General features: G+C 41.5%; 1 protein-coding gene across 1 annotated transcript; it reads left to right on the top strand.

The window, feature by feature from the left end:
* The first annotated feature begins 934 nt into the window (after nucleotides 1-934).
* PSMC5 (proteasome 26S subunit, ATPase 5) lies at nucleotides 935-16,177 on the top strand. The gene is made up of 12 exons (XM_075277113.1): nucleotides 935-1,058; nucleotides 2,934-3,005; nucleotides 3,332-3,401; nucleotides 4,689-4,786; nucleotides 4,862-4,918; nucleotides 5,001-5,231; nucleotides 6,201-6,327; nucleotides 6,670-6,860; nucleotides 13,270-13,368; nucleotides 13,708-13,818; nucleotides 14,956-15,042; nucleotides 15,692-16,177. Exons 1-12 carry the CDS (start codon nucleotides 1,011-1,013, stop codon nucleotides 15,743-15,745), a joined length of 1,245 nt encoding a protein of 414 aa, XP_075133214.1. The 5' UTR covers nucleotides 935-1,010; the 3' UTR covers nucleotides 15,746-16,177.
* Nucleotides 16,178-17,156: the final 979 nt, after the last annotated feature.

Genomic DNA, 17,156 nt, shown 5'->3' with positions numbered 1-17,156 from the left:
CCCAAACTTTTTCATAGGACTGTATATGGAGGGGACAGGTTGTGGATGGCTTTGTAAGTTAACGTTAGTAGCTTGAATTCTATTCGCTGGGCAATAGGCAGCCATTGAAGGGATTGGCAGAGGGGAGCAGCTGATGAAGAATGGGGGGCGAGGTGTACACATGTACAGTATAATGCAGTATGAACAGAGATTATATTGTGTCGTCAATACGCCTCTCCTGTCTGCTTCCATGCTACCAGGACTACAGACAGAGGCTGTGAGAGAGACAGCTAGAAGATGTTGGATCTCTTGCATAAGTAGACAGACCCTTGCCTGCACAGCCAAGTTCCTCTTCTTTGTGGCTTCGAGATGGGGTTAGAGAACCCTGAAGTTAGATTAGTGGGCATCTATTGAGAATTTATGGCATATTCTGTGGACATATAGGTGTAAATGCCCAGATAAGAATATCCCTTTAAGGGCTCATTTACATGGTTTGTTGCTGATTGCTGGTATAGACAGTTGATTGGCACATTACATGCATCGATCATTGTACTGTATGGGGGTGAATGATCACTCTATTCAGTTTGCAAGCAGGACATTCTCTGATAACACAGGGTTATGTGAAATATAATATATATTGTTATGTCCACATAAAATGAGCGGTCGGCTTGTTGAGTTGATACAGGGTAATGCTTGATAAACACTTTGAGAGCTACAGCATTTTGGCTGGAAGTGTGTAATGATGTTATGTGCAAACCCCTGTGGTATCAGTATCAGTCATGTGACCTTAATATTTCCCTTCTCCCTCTGCTGGGATCCATTCCAGCTCCCATTACTGTGCAGTATTTACATTATTATTTCCCCTAATGGTCAATACCTTCCACTACAGCAGGTGGCGCTATGGAGCCTTAGATCAATGCATAAGACATTCTAGCCGGAGAACACAACTCTATGGTACGGGCAGGAAGTGCAGTGTTACGTCGCCTTCGTCTCTTTGCCGCTTCCGGTCCTGAGTCACGGTGAGGAAGAGTATGGCTCCGCCGGGTGAATACAAGATAGCGGGGGAAGGAGCAGAGCAGGTAGCGATCTTATGCGTGTATTGTGCTGTAGTTCGGTATGTAACTATATCATGGTTCATAGATAAGTATTACCGGTCACATGACGGGCGGCTGTGTTATCTGCCCCAGCCGTGTACCGCACCTTGTACATGCCAGGTACTGAGCAGCTTGTACTGTATACAGCTCTATTAGCACCTACATCTCAGTGGGCATGCTGGAGCTAGTAGTTCCACAGCCTGGCTGTAAGGCACATATCTCTGATTTACAGTTAGGTTATACGACTTGCCTCACTGCTATAGTGTTAAAGGGTTAAACATGACGTATGCCGAGACCACTTTACCTAAGACTCTGCTCACACTGGCATTATGGATCTGCCCCTTCAGGTTTCTTGTAGCCTCTATTGTAGGTTCTGCCAGGGCTGCACATACCAAGATGCAAACATGACAGACCTAGTGAGCCCATTGGGATTCATTGATGTGTGCTGTACAATATAGTCAGCCAAGTGGATGTGACCACAGCTTGTGTCAGTAAAAAGATCTGCTTGAAAACTTCAGATCCCATTTAAGGTTGACAGGTTTTTCTGATATTGATGAGTTATTGTAAGGCCTGTAAAGTGCAAGTGGTGCTCGATACAGGCCGCTGATTAACTACATACATGTTGGGTCCCCACTGATCTAGTATTGATGATCTGTTTTAGGGTCCATTCACAAAGAGTATTTTGGCGCTGACTTTGACACTGAATCCGCCTCAGAATCCACGTGGAAAAAGGAACCCATTGAAGTCAATGGGAGGCTTTTTTTCCCCCACGTGGATTCTGAGGCGGATTCAGTGTCAAAGTCAGTGCCAAAATACTCTTTGTGAATGGACCCTTAAGGCGAGCTTAGCAACTTTCTAATATTGATGTCCTATCCTTAGATCTGCAATAGTTTGACAACAGGAACCCCTGCAGATCAGCTGTGACAGGGACAGCCCAGCTCCTGGTAATGTTTAAATGCTAAAGCCAGGGTGCTCACTCGCTGTAGAAAGTTTAGTTGTGGCTTTAGCTACTGCAGCGCCGCCCCACAGACTTCATTAGGATGGCAATAACTAAAGTCGACTCTACAGTTTGTACATTGAGTGAGCAGCGCAGCCCCGGCATCTAAACATTACCTGAATGTAATAGTCCTTAGGATAAGCCATTAGTATTAGAAAGTGGATAACAGCTTTAATACTTATTTTCTATCCACAGGGTAGGAAATACAGTGTTTGATCTATAGGGGTCTGACTGCTGGGACTGCCACGAGTTTCAGACCTGTTTCTTTCAGTTCCTTCACTCATATGACAACACTTGCTGTGCTTTTCACCCGTTTATCCATGCCACCTCTTATCTCCCTGATTAGTCGTCATAGTATTATGCTCTCACAGACTGTAGAGAGGTACAACTACCTTGCTTTAACCAAGCATCTTGGTTTCTTACATCTAGTCCAGGATTTTGTCGTGGCCTTAGGATATTTATCCTTAAGATGGGACAAAAAAAACCCCAGAAAAACTCCAAATATATCAGCTGTACGGGGCCACTGCCGTTGTCCATCCTAGCTAGACACAGCCTGGATGTTGGAAACAAGTGGTTCTGGTCTCTGTACAGTGGCCAGGTGCTGGTACTGCAACTCAGCTTCCATTGAAGTAAGTAGAAGCAGAACTGCAGTGATGGTGCTCAGATACTATACAGGGCACAAGCTCAACTGCTTCTGACATCTGTGCTGTGTGTAGAACAGGTGATTGTTGCTGGGGCTGTCTATTGGCTTCCACCAATCAGAGGTTTATGGCTTATTCTAAGGATAGTCAAAGAAAAAAAATAATTGCCATCAGCTTTAATATTTAATGAAAATTAATGTGATATCTTCTCCTGTCATGCAGATGGATATGGATGAAACTCGTGGTGGTACTGGCTTACGTCAGTATTATTTGTCAAAGATCGAGGATCTACAGGTAAGACCAGGAACATTCCTGCTCCCTCACAGCTTTTAATGCATTAGTTAATTCTTATGATGTTGTACTGTATGTAGGGCTGGGCAATCAATCAAAAAGTATCCAGAATCAAAAGTCGCTTCGATTAATTGCTGAGAAGTTTCTCACATTGATGATTCCTATTATTTTGTAAATAAAAACTACTTGTTGAGTGTGTTCAGATGACCGTGTGGTATACGGTAACTTATTTATTAGTTGTAGTTTTACCTAGAAACTGAATATTGTGGTCTATCTCTTATAACATAGTTGCACCTGGCAACAGTTTATGCAAATGTTTTCTTCTTTAGTTGGTTGTCAATGAAAAAAGCCAGAACTTAAGACGTCTTCAAGCACAGAGAAATGAGCTCAATGCAAAAGGTAAACAGAAAAAAAAATTACTTATTGGATTCTGTTCATACTGGTGTCAGGACTTCCATTTTTAGGGAATTCATAATAGATAGGGTGGATCTATCATTAACTGTTGAACAAAGACTAACTTCTTCAGATCTGCTTGGGATCTGAAAAACCCTATCTGTTTAAGAAACTGTTACCTGTGGAAACCCTCGGATCCCATAGACTATAATGGGGTCTGCCCTGTTTCTGATTTTATACTGAAAACAGTGGAGGGAAATTGCCTATTTCAAGCAGAATGCAGGATGAGGTCTCTGTATGCTAGTGTGAACCTAGTTTTAGGAAGCCTCTGAGACATATGGAGTCAGCACAACCATCAGTTATTAACTGAGTTTCCAAGTGCCATTTGGAGCATTTGCTCAGATTCTTGGTGCACTTGTATCTAAGGGAATGCTCCAAATAGCGCTCATCTGCATATTTCTGCGTGAACTGTATAACTGATGTTTGCGCAGATATATTTAAAAATATATATATATAATTTTATTTTTTTTAAACCCTCTCCCTTTGCAGACTATGATTTTGTTCTGCTATACTAATCAATCTAGCAGGACTATAATGATAATATTCTCACCTGTGTTAGGTCAGCATAGTATGAGTACAGGTCCGTTGTCCTACTAGCCAAAAATATTTTTGGATAATTGAAACCATCAGACACATAGTGAGTCCCATTGTATCCAGAAGCAGCATGCTCCAACCCACCCCTAGGGCAATGGTTGACAGAAGCTGTTTCTGTAAGTAGGGTGGGGATTTGGTTTGCTCATGAATACACCAAACCTCGTACACACTTCCCACATTTGCAAAAGTCATTGTGCCAGAATTACAATGCAAGTTTCATCAGGCTTTTGGAGTCAAAATTTGCTTCAAGAAGTGAAGAGGATTTTTGTGCCTGCTAAACACTTTTTTTAAACATCAAACAATATATATATATATATATATATATATATATATATATATATATATATATATATATTTTTTTTTTTTTTTTACTTACAAGTGTGTGCACCCATGTAGAGATCCTCTTTGCTAGACACATACCTAATTTCGGAGCAGATGCAGTGACAATTATCCAAGGTTTTTTTCACATTGTGCTCTCTATGTGCAGTGAGTGCTTGCAGTAGGAAAAATCTCAGCATATACTTTTACCAGACCCATAGACTCACATACTGACAGATTTTACATTTGAGCCATATTGTCCTATCCTAAGTTGTATATGCTATACATCAGTCTTATAAAGAAGTTCTTTGGTTTATGCAGTGCGTTTGCTGCGTGAAGAGCTGCAGTTACTCCAGGAACAGGGATCCTACGTTGGAGAAGTGGTGCGAGCCATGGACAAGAAGAAAGTGTTGGTCAAGGTAAATGACTACACCTCACATCATGGATGCCTTGTAGAAAGACTTCATATAACTGACTGACTTGTCATCTTCTAGGTCCATCCCGAGGGGAAGTTTGTAGTAGACATCGACAAAAACATTGATATAAATGATGTGAGTATTCTTTTCAGGAATTCAGATATGGTGGTTTTATGTGTTATAATATATTTAATACTGATCCAAAACATTTTATTAGGTCACCCCAAACTGTAGAGTGGCTTTAAGGAACGACAGTTACACACTGCATAAAATCCTGCCCAATAAGGTGGATCCACTGGTATCGCTGATGATGGTGGAGAAGGTTCCAGATTCCACATATGAAATGATTGGAGGTTTAGACAAGCAGATCAAAGAAATAAAGGAAGTCATCGAACTGCCAGTCAAACACCCTGAGCTGTTTGAGGCCCTAGGAATTGCACAGCCTAAGGTTTGGGACTTTTATCTTTCAGCTTGTCAGTATGAAGGAGTTGTCTTATCTACACAGTGCTTGTCCTATGCCATTTTGATTTAGAGGGTTGTGGATCTCATGCTTAGGATCCTACTCTGAGGCCAATTTCACATGGTCATTATTTGGACAGTAGTTTATATCTATATTGTAATAGTATTTGCCCAAAACTTGAAGTGGAATCTACAAAAAAAAAATTAAACTTGCACATTTTGGGCCAACTCCTGGTTTTGGTTGACAAATGCTGATGTAAAATACTGACCATCTAAAGATGGGCTCCGCCAGAGTGCAGAGCTGTTTAAATCAGATTCTACTATGGTGGGACCACCTATGTATTACATGGTTGCTTTAATTTTTCCCATGGTGAGAACAGCTGGTTGTAATATACATGATGGTATACAGTAGGTTAGATTTTGACGTATAGTAATTCACACGGTTTCCAGCCCCAGATTGAGGTTTTTGGGGTTTTTTTTCTCTCGTCTCCATACTGGACTCCTTACAGACCAGCTGTTACAGCAGCCTCTAAATGCTGGAAGCTGCTAGTGGAGCAGGAGCGCCTGTAGCACCACTCCAATTCAAGTAACAGGAGGAGCAGAGCTGTGCTTCTGGGGAAGTCCAGTGTTGCTCCTATTGAATAGAAGAGCCTGCACACACTTACCATCCATTACCAGCTTCTGGCCCTAAGAGTTATGCTAGAAGAGCTGGTCTGTGCATGGTCTGGCTGTCTGACCCTAAAGATCACTTGCTGATAAAAAGAATCATACTCGCTGATTCCCCAAAAACCTTCAGCCTCTCCCATTCCAATTCTGGTTACTTCTCCAATCTCTCATTATTTCTGGTCACTCTTGACTTTCAGTCCATTCGCAGCCAACTTCATTTATTGTTTTAACCTTCTGAGACATATTTTATTTTTTACGCTGGACAACCCCTTTAAGAATATCTGTCTTGCAGGGAGTACTTCTTTATGGACCTCCAGGTACTGGGAAGACTCTACTGGCCCGTGCTGTGGCACATCATACAGACTGCACATTTATTCGTGTGTCTGGATCTGAACTTGTACAGAAGTTTATTGGGGAGGGTGAGTATCATTTTTCTGAATTATGTTTGTGAGATGACTTCATTGAAATTGCAGGGAAATACCATCACTGTATAAGGACGCATTCAGATGGCCATGGGTTGCCCTTGCACTGCCCCATATATGTTCTGATGAAGGGGTTGTCCCACCACAAACTTTTCTCCTGTTTCACATGTTTCAAGATGTGCACAATACTTTATTCAGCATGAGCCGCTGTAATAAATTTGGCACATCCAGTGTCAAGTCTTCTCTTTGCCAATACTAATGTGAAATGACTGAGTTACTATTACTGCTTGGATTCGTTTGGATAGGTGCATGAATTTTAAACCTTTGGTACATTAATAGGTGCCCGCATGGTGCGAGAACTCTTTGTCATGGCTCGAGAACATGCTCCTTCCATTATCTTCATGGATGAGATTGATTCGATTGGATCTTCACGATTGGAGGGGGGTTCTGGTGGGGACAGTGAAGTGCAGCGTACCATGCTTGAGTTGCTGAACCAGCTTGATGGCTTTGAGGCCACAAAGAATATAAAGGTATGTTATTCCTTGGTACACTACCCTGGTTAAGAATAGTCTGACAATTTAACTTTTATTTTTCTGCCTCCAAATAGTCCTCTCTTCTGACATTTCCTGGATTATAATATTAAAAAATATTTTATTTATGTAGCAAATAAATTGAAGCAAAACTATATATCGGTGAAATGCATATAAAGCAGTTAATGTATACTTAAAGGGGTTGTCCCACGTCGCATACTCACCAGTCTTCGTTGCTATAAATCGTCTGTCTTCCGGCTTTGTTGCGTCATTGGTGGGCGGGGTCACATATGCAAAGCCAAGCGGCGAGATGCCGCTGGCCCTGCATGCGCGCTCATAGACCAGTCTAGCCTTCACAATGCATACAGACCCGACATCCGCCTCTCTCTATTACAGCAGATGTCGGGTCTGTATTCGCATTGTGAAGGCTAGACTGGTGTATGAGTGTGCACGCAGGGCCAGCGGCATCTCGCCGCTGGCTGTGCATATGTGAATACAGACCCGGCATCCGCTGTAATAGAGAGGCAGATGCCGGGGAGGGTTAGACGCCGGCACAGATGCACAGACACCGGCACAGATGCCTGCAACATCGCTATGCTTCTGCCCTGCATGAAGCCAGCAGCGGCAGAAGTGATGCCGTTATTCCGCTCCTCCGCCCCCCCCCCCCCCCCCCTCAAATAGCAGCATCGCTCCTGCCGCTGCTGGCTTCATGCAGGGCAGAAGCATAGTGATGTTGCAGGCACCTGTGTCGGCGTCTGTGCATCTGTGCCGGCGTCTAACCCTCCCCGGCATCCGCGCCTCTATTACAGCGGATGCCGGTCTGCATTGGCGGCCCCTTCCCCCCAAAAGGTAAACTACCCCCCCCCCCCCCTCCAGGCTCGCTCCCGTGCACTTAGCCCCTCCTCCCTCCCCCCTCAGAGCAGCAGATACATCACTTGACTTATGAGCAGATAAGTCAAGGGATGTGTCCCGAAAAAATGAATAAAGTAATATAGCGGCCAAACAAAGCAGTTTTGCTGAAGCAGTGTATTTAGGAAAAGTCTTACATTCACATTAACAAGCAGTATAGATAGGATCCTTGTGATGGGACAACCCCTTTAAAGGGAGGTTGTCATCTCCCTTTAAAAATTAGATATAAAGATAAATACTGTACCTTGTTGGACTCGTGATTAGGTTTTCCAAACTGCCTCTTTTATGTTATACTGCTGCTCCATTACAGAGATATACCGTGTTCTTACGAGTATGTAAATGACCTGCAAAGAGCTTTAGAGTCAGTCATCTGCAGCTTAGGCTTTGGTTAGAGCTTCAGATTCTGCCGCTAATTCCCTCCAGGATCCACCCACCACTAGATTAAGTACAGCACTCACCCATCTTGGCACTCCAAAAGTATTTGGCCTCACCGTACGCCTGGAAGCGCTGCACGATGTACTGTGCTTACAGAAGACTTTCCATTGGCTCCACCAGACTTATTACCATTAAAAGTCAGATTAAACTTTAGCCATGTGGCCCAGCAAAGGATGTGCCGCCTCTATGGTGCAGGGAATATGAAGATTGGTGTTGAATACCCATTTGATCACAGCTCTACTCTTGACTACTTTAACTCCCTTCTTATAGGTCTTTCCCCTTACTAAACTCTCCCCTCTATAGTCTGTTTGGCAGGAGCCAGGCTCATTTATCAGTCTACAGGTCACACCCATGCTGCTGGTCTGTGTCATTCACTGCATATACCACTTACACTCATCACGCTCATGCACAAAGCTCGCCATAATGCTTCATCTCCCTACATATTCTCCCTCATCTCAGTCACTCAACCCACGTTGTCCGTTTGACCTAAGACTACCATTCTCCTGAGCTGCACCACTTCTCTGGAAAGCTCCACCCCAGAGGTTCAGATTAAAGGGATTCTATCATTCAAAATATGTGCTTTTAAATAAAGGCATACAAAGGCTATTCTATTCCTACCTTTGCTTTTCTTCTGCTTGCGCCATTTTTTTAATTGTATAGTTTCAGCTATTATGTTAATGAAACTCACAGAGCACGGGTAAGGGAGGGGGGCGTTCCCCCTATGCTCAAAGCACAGCAAGCGTTGTGCTGTCCCTGGCCTTCCTTCCACCTCTTAGACCTTTCCTCCACGTCCTCTTCCATGTTAATTAGTTGATTTCAGCCTCCTCTTCACTGCATCAGAAGCAGCAACTCTCTTCAGCGGGATTGAAATCCCAAGCATGCGCTGTCAGCTTGGCCTAAAATTGCCACTACGGGTTAGTATTGAGCCGCATGTGTGGGATTTCACTATTGCTGAAGAGGGTTGCTTCTACTGATGCAGTGAAGAGGAGGCTGAAGTCAACTAATATACATGGAAGGGGGCGTGCATGAAAGGTCTGGGAGGTGGAATGAAGGCCAGGGAGGGTATAACTCTGCTGTGCTCTGAGCCTAGAGGGAACGCGCCCCCCCCCCCCCCCCCCCGTGCTCTGTGAGCTTCATTAGCATAATAGCTAAAAACTATATAATTCAAAAATGGCTGTGAGCAGAAGAAAAGCAAAGGTAGGGCTAGAATTGCTTTTCTAAAGGCTATTCCAACGTGGGTTTATTTAAAAAATGCATATTTTGAATGATAGAATCCCTTTAACTCAAAACATCCACGGCTTCAAGCCCTTTCTCAAGACACCTCTCTTTAGGAAGGTCCGTCACAATTCCAAATTAAATGTTTTCGCAGTTAGGCTCCCTAAAATTATCTGTTCTTGCTTCTGCATCTCCCCCATATGATTTGATTTATTACTCGTCAATGTCTAATTTTATTTGTACTTTAACCCTACGATTTGTAAAGTGCTGCAAATATTTTGGTGCTATATAAATAAAATGCATTATTCTTATTATTAATTGTATTCACAGAACCCTTTTGTAACAGACCATCAAACTGTAGAATATATCTTATTTCGGCCTTTTTTTTCCCCCTTTTCCTTGTAAAAATACGCCCGGTCTTAAGACTCCATGTCACTTGTATAGCATATACTACAGCACATTACAGACATTGTCAGCCATTGTACCAAAGAGGGCCCACAATCTAAGTTTTATAGTGACATTATGGCGAGGAGGTTTTATAGCAGTGGCATACGCCATTCTTTGGTCAGATGCGTCTGACACTGAAACATTTGTAGACAATGAAAATAATATAAGTGTCACTTCAGATTTGTCTTCAGCGGACGTTCTCCCTGATGAAATTGACCCTTCAGATGGTGAAGGTGCAGGAACTAGCAGTGCGGCAGCAGACAGTGACACTTTCCCACTAGTTGATGTGCGTTCCCTCCAGTGGGCACCTGCTCCATCTCTTGCCCCTAGAGTGCAACAGTAGATGATTCCCAATTTACCAACATGACCTACTTTAGTTTATTTATAAGCGACGACCTACTCAATGAAATTGTCCTTCAAATTAATTTATACCCTACCCAGTACATAACACAAAAACCTTCATCTGCCCATGCCAAAGATTGGACACCCACAGATCTGGCTGAAATGAAAAAATTTTAGGGCCTCACCCTAAATATGGGTATTGTAAAAAAGCCCTCAATCAGGTCATATTGGTCAAAAAGTCCCGCACAGTCAACCCCAATATATTCGGCAGTCATGTCCAGGCATCGTTACGAATGAATAATGAGGTTCCTTCACTTCAGTGACAATTCACAGGCCCCCCCAAGTGATGATTCAAACCGTGATCGGTTATTCAAACTAAGACCCCTCATAAATTATTTGAACCACTCCTTTTTACAATATTACACTCCAGAGCAAAATGTCAGTGTGGACGAATCCCTCCTTAGCTTTCACGGCAGACTTAGCTTTTGCCAATATCTCCCAAACGGGCAAGATATGGCATAAAGCTATATAAGCTTTGCGAAAGCAGTTCCGGATACACCGCCGCCTTCAGAATATATGAAGGACGAGATAAAAAAATCGATTCCCTGGGATACCCCCTAATTTTCCCATCAGCAGTAAAATAGTGGTGGAGATAATGCAGCCCCTGCTACACAAAGGGTACCACTTGTATTGTGACAACTTTTATTCAGGTGTGGCCCTATTTAGACACTTATATTGTGCAAGCACAGGAGCATGTGGAACCATGCGCAAAAACCCAGCTGGTTTTCTGCAGCAGCTAGTGGGGAAGGGCATACAAAAGGGGGAGTCTTATTCCTATGCTTGTGAAGAGTTGATGGCGGTGAAATACAGAGATCGGAGAGATGTCTATGTGTTGAGCACAATACACCCCACAGGAACGGTGGCAGTGAGGGAAAGAGGGGCCACAGCAGACAAACATAAGCTGATAAGTGTGTCCGAGTACAACAAACACATGGGGGGGTGGGGGGTGGATTTAAGTGATCAGATCTTACAGCCCTATTTGATAAAACGAAAAACAAAAACCTGGTACAAAAAAGTGGCCATTTACCTAATTCAAATTGGAATTGACAATGCCTTTTTACTTTATAAAAAGAAGGGAGGCAGCGACAAATACCTGGATTTCCAGGAAGAAATCATTCACAGCCTCCTTTTTGACCCTCAGGACCCCATAGAGAACCCCCAGGCTGAAAATGTCAAACGACTAACTGAACTATCAGTCTAATTCCCTCAACAACACGAGCTAACTCGCAAAAAAAAATGCCGTGTCTGCACCAAAAATGGGCAACGCAGAGATACCCGTTACCATTGTTCCTCATACCCCTCGCAACCAGGCCTGTGTATTGTTCCTTGTTATGAGAGATACCACACTGTTCTTCATTATTAGAGCTCTTCTTGTATATTCCACTTCTAATTTTGTGATTGCCTCCAAGCCCCATCTTTTGCATAAACCTGCAAATTCCTATTGTTATAAACTCTAAATTCCCTAAATTATACCCCTAGATGAATACATTGGGGAACAAAAATACTAATTACATTTTTTTTTTTTTTTACATCTTTTTCAACATTTCACAAAAAATCTGGATACTCTAAGAAGATGCTAAAGCACTTACTGAATGCCTGCAAACTATTCTAGCAAAATCTGGCCTACAAAACCCAAAATTTGGGGTTAAAGCAACATTTTATAGCAAAAAATGTTTTCCCATTTGCTGGGCCAATTCTTTGAAATACCTGTAGGGTCAAAGTGCTCACTATACCCCTTGATAAATTCCTTGAAGGGTCTAGTTTCCAAAATGGGGTGACATTTCCACTGTTTTGGCACCTTGGGGGCTTTGCAAAAGGGACATGGTGCCTTTAAACTATTTTATCAAAATCTGGCCTACAAAATCAAATTAGCACTCCATCCGTTCTGAGAGCGACCGTGTGCCTGTACATTAGAGTACCAGGACATATGGGGTATTGTCGTGTTCGGGAGAAATTGTGAAACAAAATGTGGGGTGCATTTCCTCTTTTAACCCTTACTACATGTGTAAATTCTAGGACTAAATGAATATATTAGTGATAGAAATTGAAAAATGTAAATTTGACCTCCATTTTGTTTTAATTGCTGTTAAATGCTGAAAGGGTTAACTTTTTAACTGATGTTTTGGATTCTTTCAGGAGTGCAGTTTTGAGAATGGGTGACTTGTGGGTTTTTTTTTTGTTTGTTTTGTTTGTTTTTTTTATTAGAGAGGCCTTTCAATTTCCTTTCAGAACTGATCTGGTCACTTGAAAAATGTGTTTTGGAAATATTCTTGAAAATTTGGAAAATTACTGCTTGACTTGTAAGCCTTCTAATGTCTGAAAAAAATAAAAGGGTGATTAAAATGTGATTGCTACATAAATCAGAGACTTGGTTAATTATATTTATGAAAAAATTGGATAGTATGACTTTCTATTTGAAAGGCTTGCAATTTCAAAGTTTGAAAACCTGCTTTTTTAAAAAAAAAAAAAAAAAAAAAAAAAAAAATTGCCAAATTTCATATTTTTTCATAATCAAAGACAAACATATCGACCAAAATTTACTACTGACATGAAGTACAATGTGTTACGAAAAAACAATCTCAGAATCACTTGTCTAAGATAAAACGTTTCAAAGGTATTGCCATTTAAAGTGACACGTCAGTTTTGAAGAAAAAAAAAAAAGGCCTGGTTTTTAACATACTTTATAGACCCAAGTCCCTGAGGGAACTGTAAAAAAAAAAACTGAATGCCAATAAAATAGCCGTGAAAAACATACCAATTTGTCAGTTTTTCGCGTTCATGGATGTGAATAAAGTCTTTGAAATGTCAATTTCGATATTAGATAATAGATTTTAGTTTTGCTCTCCCTAGGTCTTGAGGAACGTAGATTTGTAGTTTTGATCAAGATTGTTGTCTTTCATCTCGGAGTACTTGCCCTTTAGCTGATGTAGGTGTGTATGGCATAAAATGCATGTTATTGTATTGGACTAATGGATTTTTCCGCCCCGGTGGTTCCTACCAGGTCATCATGGCAACCAACAGAATTGATATATTGGATTCTGCTTTGCTGCGCCCTGGCCGTATTGACAGGAAGATTGAGTTCCCCCCTCCTAATGAAGAGGTAATTATCTGCGCTGTGTGGTCTATGGATTCTGTCCCACTTCTTTTCCTGCTCATTGTAAAGTCAGTCTATTCTATAAACTTTTCTGCTCTTTCTTCAAAATACTCTAGAAACTATTATTTTGCCTTTGGAAACCTGGCCATACATTTCTTGCAGTCTGAACCTCTCTGCCTCATGCTGATATTCCTGTTTCCATACATTCTGTACCGGTTCTTTAGAAGCGGGCAGACCCAGACGGGGACTAGTTACCATTGCCAGTGGCTTTTTTGAGCTCTCATACCTGTTGCATGTCTAAAGTAAAAAAGGCTAGTAGAAGTCAAAGTGCTTTTCTTCACACAGGCCCGTTTGGACATTCTCAAAATCCATTCCCGAAAGATGAACCTGACACGTGGTATCAACCTCCGTAAAATAGCAGAGCTTATGCCTGGAGCTTCAGGAGCTGAGGTGAAGGTAAGAATCCTCATTGGAAGAGGGGCAATCCACTTTTGTAGCTAAAGCTGGAGACGTGTCTCTGCTTTTGGCCCGGCACCCAGGTCCTTGCGGATGACAGATTAATAGGGAGCAGATGGATGTCTGTAAGACAGCCCTACAGTACACAACTCCACCCACTGTCCCAGGACAGAGCACTGGAAAACAGATGTGGACTGTGTTGTGAAATCTCTGCTTACCCCCTGGACATATCTATGTTTAACACCCATATCCAAAGTCTTACACCATGACCACATTTTGGGAGTATTTCTAATGAGAATTTGTGCCAGAAATCTTATGAGCTGCCTTTTTTAATGTTGTTTCCAGGCTTGTGTATTGCGGCGAGTTCTGAGGAATCTATTTTGACCTCTGTAATTCTTAGAAGAGCCCAGTTTAGAGACTTCTTTATTTGCACCCATGTGAAACCGTTGTCCATTTTAACCAATATTGTGTAGAAATGTATTAGTAATGTTGCGTCAGCAGATGTAAAAGGGTTTTCTGAGTGCATTCCCCTATCATCCTGGATAGATTTGCAGGGTGCTGGTAATCTCTCTGCTGCCGCTTCAGATGTCTGTGATGTCACTGACTTTGGTCTACTTCAGTTGCTTTAACATAGAGTAGAGCAGAGTTGGTCATGTGACTGTGAGTTGGTGTCAGAAGAGGGACTCGGCTCCTGGCGGCCTATTTCACTCTACAAATCTAAAAACTGGACCCTCCTCTAGATTAGTAAGCTTCTTATCCAGTGCTGTAAATGCACTGTTAAATACAAATTCTTTGCACATAATCATTTTGATAAATATCCACAGCCAATAAACGATTCTGTATGTGTGTGTGTATATATATACATATATGTATATATGTGTGTGTGTGTGTGTGTGTATATATATATATATATATATATTATAAATTTATTTCTATAAATTCATTTATAATTAATAACCATCATTTTTAATAGATAATATTGTTTTTGATTTTTTTGACATTAAAAGCATTTGCCATTTTAACCATCCTTAGCACTGTTCCCACTTACATGAAATATAGCTGTATGAACTCCATAATGAAATCCTCCCCCTCTGCTGTCAGAGTAAGTGGTGTCTTTTTGCTTTCTTATGATTACAGGGTGTGTGTACAGAGGCGGGTATGTACGCACTGCGTGAAAGAAGGGTACATGTCACACAGGAAGACTTTGAAATGGCAGTGGCAAAGGTAAGATGATGGTTTCTGCTATTCCATGTCTCTGTGTAGACAGAAGACGCGGTAATGCGCTTAATGGTTCGCAGGGAATCGAGAAAAGTGGATGATGGCTTTCTGGTGACTATAGATATTGAGAAAGTTGGTGTTAAAGATTCTGGAAGCCAGTTATAAAACTGGAGCAGTTAAATGAACATTTTGACCTGTTAGGACTTGAAAGTATCAGAAATAGGACTTAACCCTTATTAACCAGATAGTCGCTAAGCATCTAATACAGTGGTCGGACCTCCACCGATCATAAGAACTGGGGACCAGAGTCCCTTTGATGTCAGGCGGTTTTTGTTGTGTCGGCTTGCAGAGAGGAACAAGATGTCGAATTTCCCTGTAGCATGTTCCCTGTGTGTACTCCTGATCTTAGTTGGACCACGAAAACCTAGTTAAAATCTTGAAGAATAGTTTTCTTTGTATTGTAAGAAGGGGTAGAGAAACAACATGTTACTTCTACGCCATTTCTGGTTGTAAAGGATCCCCTCTTGAAGCAACTGTACAACTGTTATGCTGCCCTTTAAGCAAGACTATGGATCTAAACCTAATAAATTTGGTCATAAATGTTTGCTAACAGATGTATCTAATAACACAGCTAATATATTTGTTCGATTTTTAGGTGATGCAGAAAGACAGCGAGAAGAACATGTCTATAAAGAAACTATGGAAATGAACACGCAGTAAAATCTTCCTACCGCAAGCTATTCTCAGCCCTATTGTGTGTTATGTACAGCTGCTGCTAATGTTTTTCATCCTCCAGCCTCCCTTGTGTAGTCATGGCACCCCAGGGCAAACACTTCTAATTTGAGAACTGAGCTGTTATTGTCACCGCTATACTGTAACCAGCAAGGGGGCAGTATCCAAAGGGGAATCGTCTATCACAGAACACCGGTGTTGCTGATCCCATTACCTACACATGCATGTAAAGCCCTTATTTTGTATCTTGGGTGTGTGATCACATGGGGGAGGACTGAAGCAGCAAGCTGGAGTTGTGAGACGTCTTTTCAATTACTAGTGAACAAAATCTAGATTTGTTTTTGTAATATTACCGAAACTGAATCTCTGTGGTCTGTTTTTAATAAAGAACAGAACAAGTTAAAAAAAAGCTTTTATTGTTATTTCTTAACCATTCAACAATTTTGCAAACAACAAAGAAACACTTGGTAATGAAACACATTCGGACCCTGCTCCCACATTGCTGTAAACCGCACATCACTAAGATCACAAGAAATAACTGCAGCCATTTTAATATGTGCCCTTCACCCACTGAGGGAATGGCCATTATCAGGGCCAAGACTTGAGAATGGGGTTATTGAATAGGATTTGGGTAATGTGGCTTCACTACTGGAGTAATAACCTCTACTGTCATAAATATCGAATAACTGCATTCTACAATCCAGAAGTGCTATGGCAAAATGCTATGTTACTAACTAGTCGGTGGATTTTTATTTTTTTTTTGCCTTACAATGGATGTCCTGAGAGAAAAACATGTGCAATATATGTGGTGCAGTTCCATTAATATGCAAGATCCATACAGAGCAGTTTTGTTAGGATATGTTCACATGGTATAGAGATTTCTGCAAATTAAAGTCTGTTCTGTACATCTGAATGGACCTGTTTCTGCAGGATATGCACAGATATTCATAAACTCCATTACAGATGTATAGTGTAACTGCAAAAACTTCAGCCATGTGTGAACACGCTACGAAAAACCAGAGGCGAGATGTTATTTCTACTGGTTTAACAAAGATAAAACTGGCAAAATCTGTGTGTAAGAGATTTATGACCCTTCAAAGCCAGATGTTTTCTGTATTTCATTTAGGATTGGTTCTTGTGGCCTAGTTTAAGTTGGGAAACTAAATCTGTATATTGACCAGATTCACCAGCCCAAACCTGACTCAATCGAAATGTATTGGGCCGATACAGACCACATTTCCAGGCCTGAGCTTTGCCATGTGAAACCATTCATAATATGCCATACACTTTACATTTCAGACAGAAGTCATATTGATGATGTGTCTCTTAGTATGAATGATCATATTAACAAACTGACCAATTAGGGCAAAAATTGATACTTTTTGGCC

Source organism: Leptodactylus fuscus, chromosome 6 (genome assembly GCF_031893055.1).
Source record: "Leptodactylus fuscus isolate aLepFus1 chromosome 6, aLepFus1.hap2, whole genome shotgun sequence".
Taxonomy (NCBI): Eukaryota; Metazoa; Chordata; class Amphibia; order Anura; family Leptodactylidae; genus Leptodactylus; species Leptodactylus fuscus.
The sequence above is the reverse complement of the archived record's forward strand: the minus strand, read 5'-3'. Positions and strand labels throughout refer to the sequence as shown.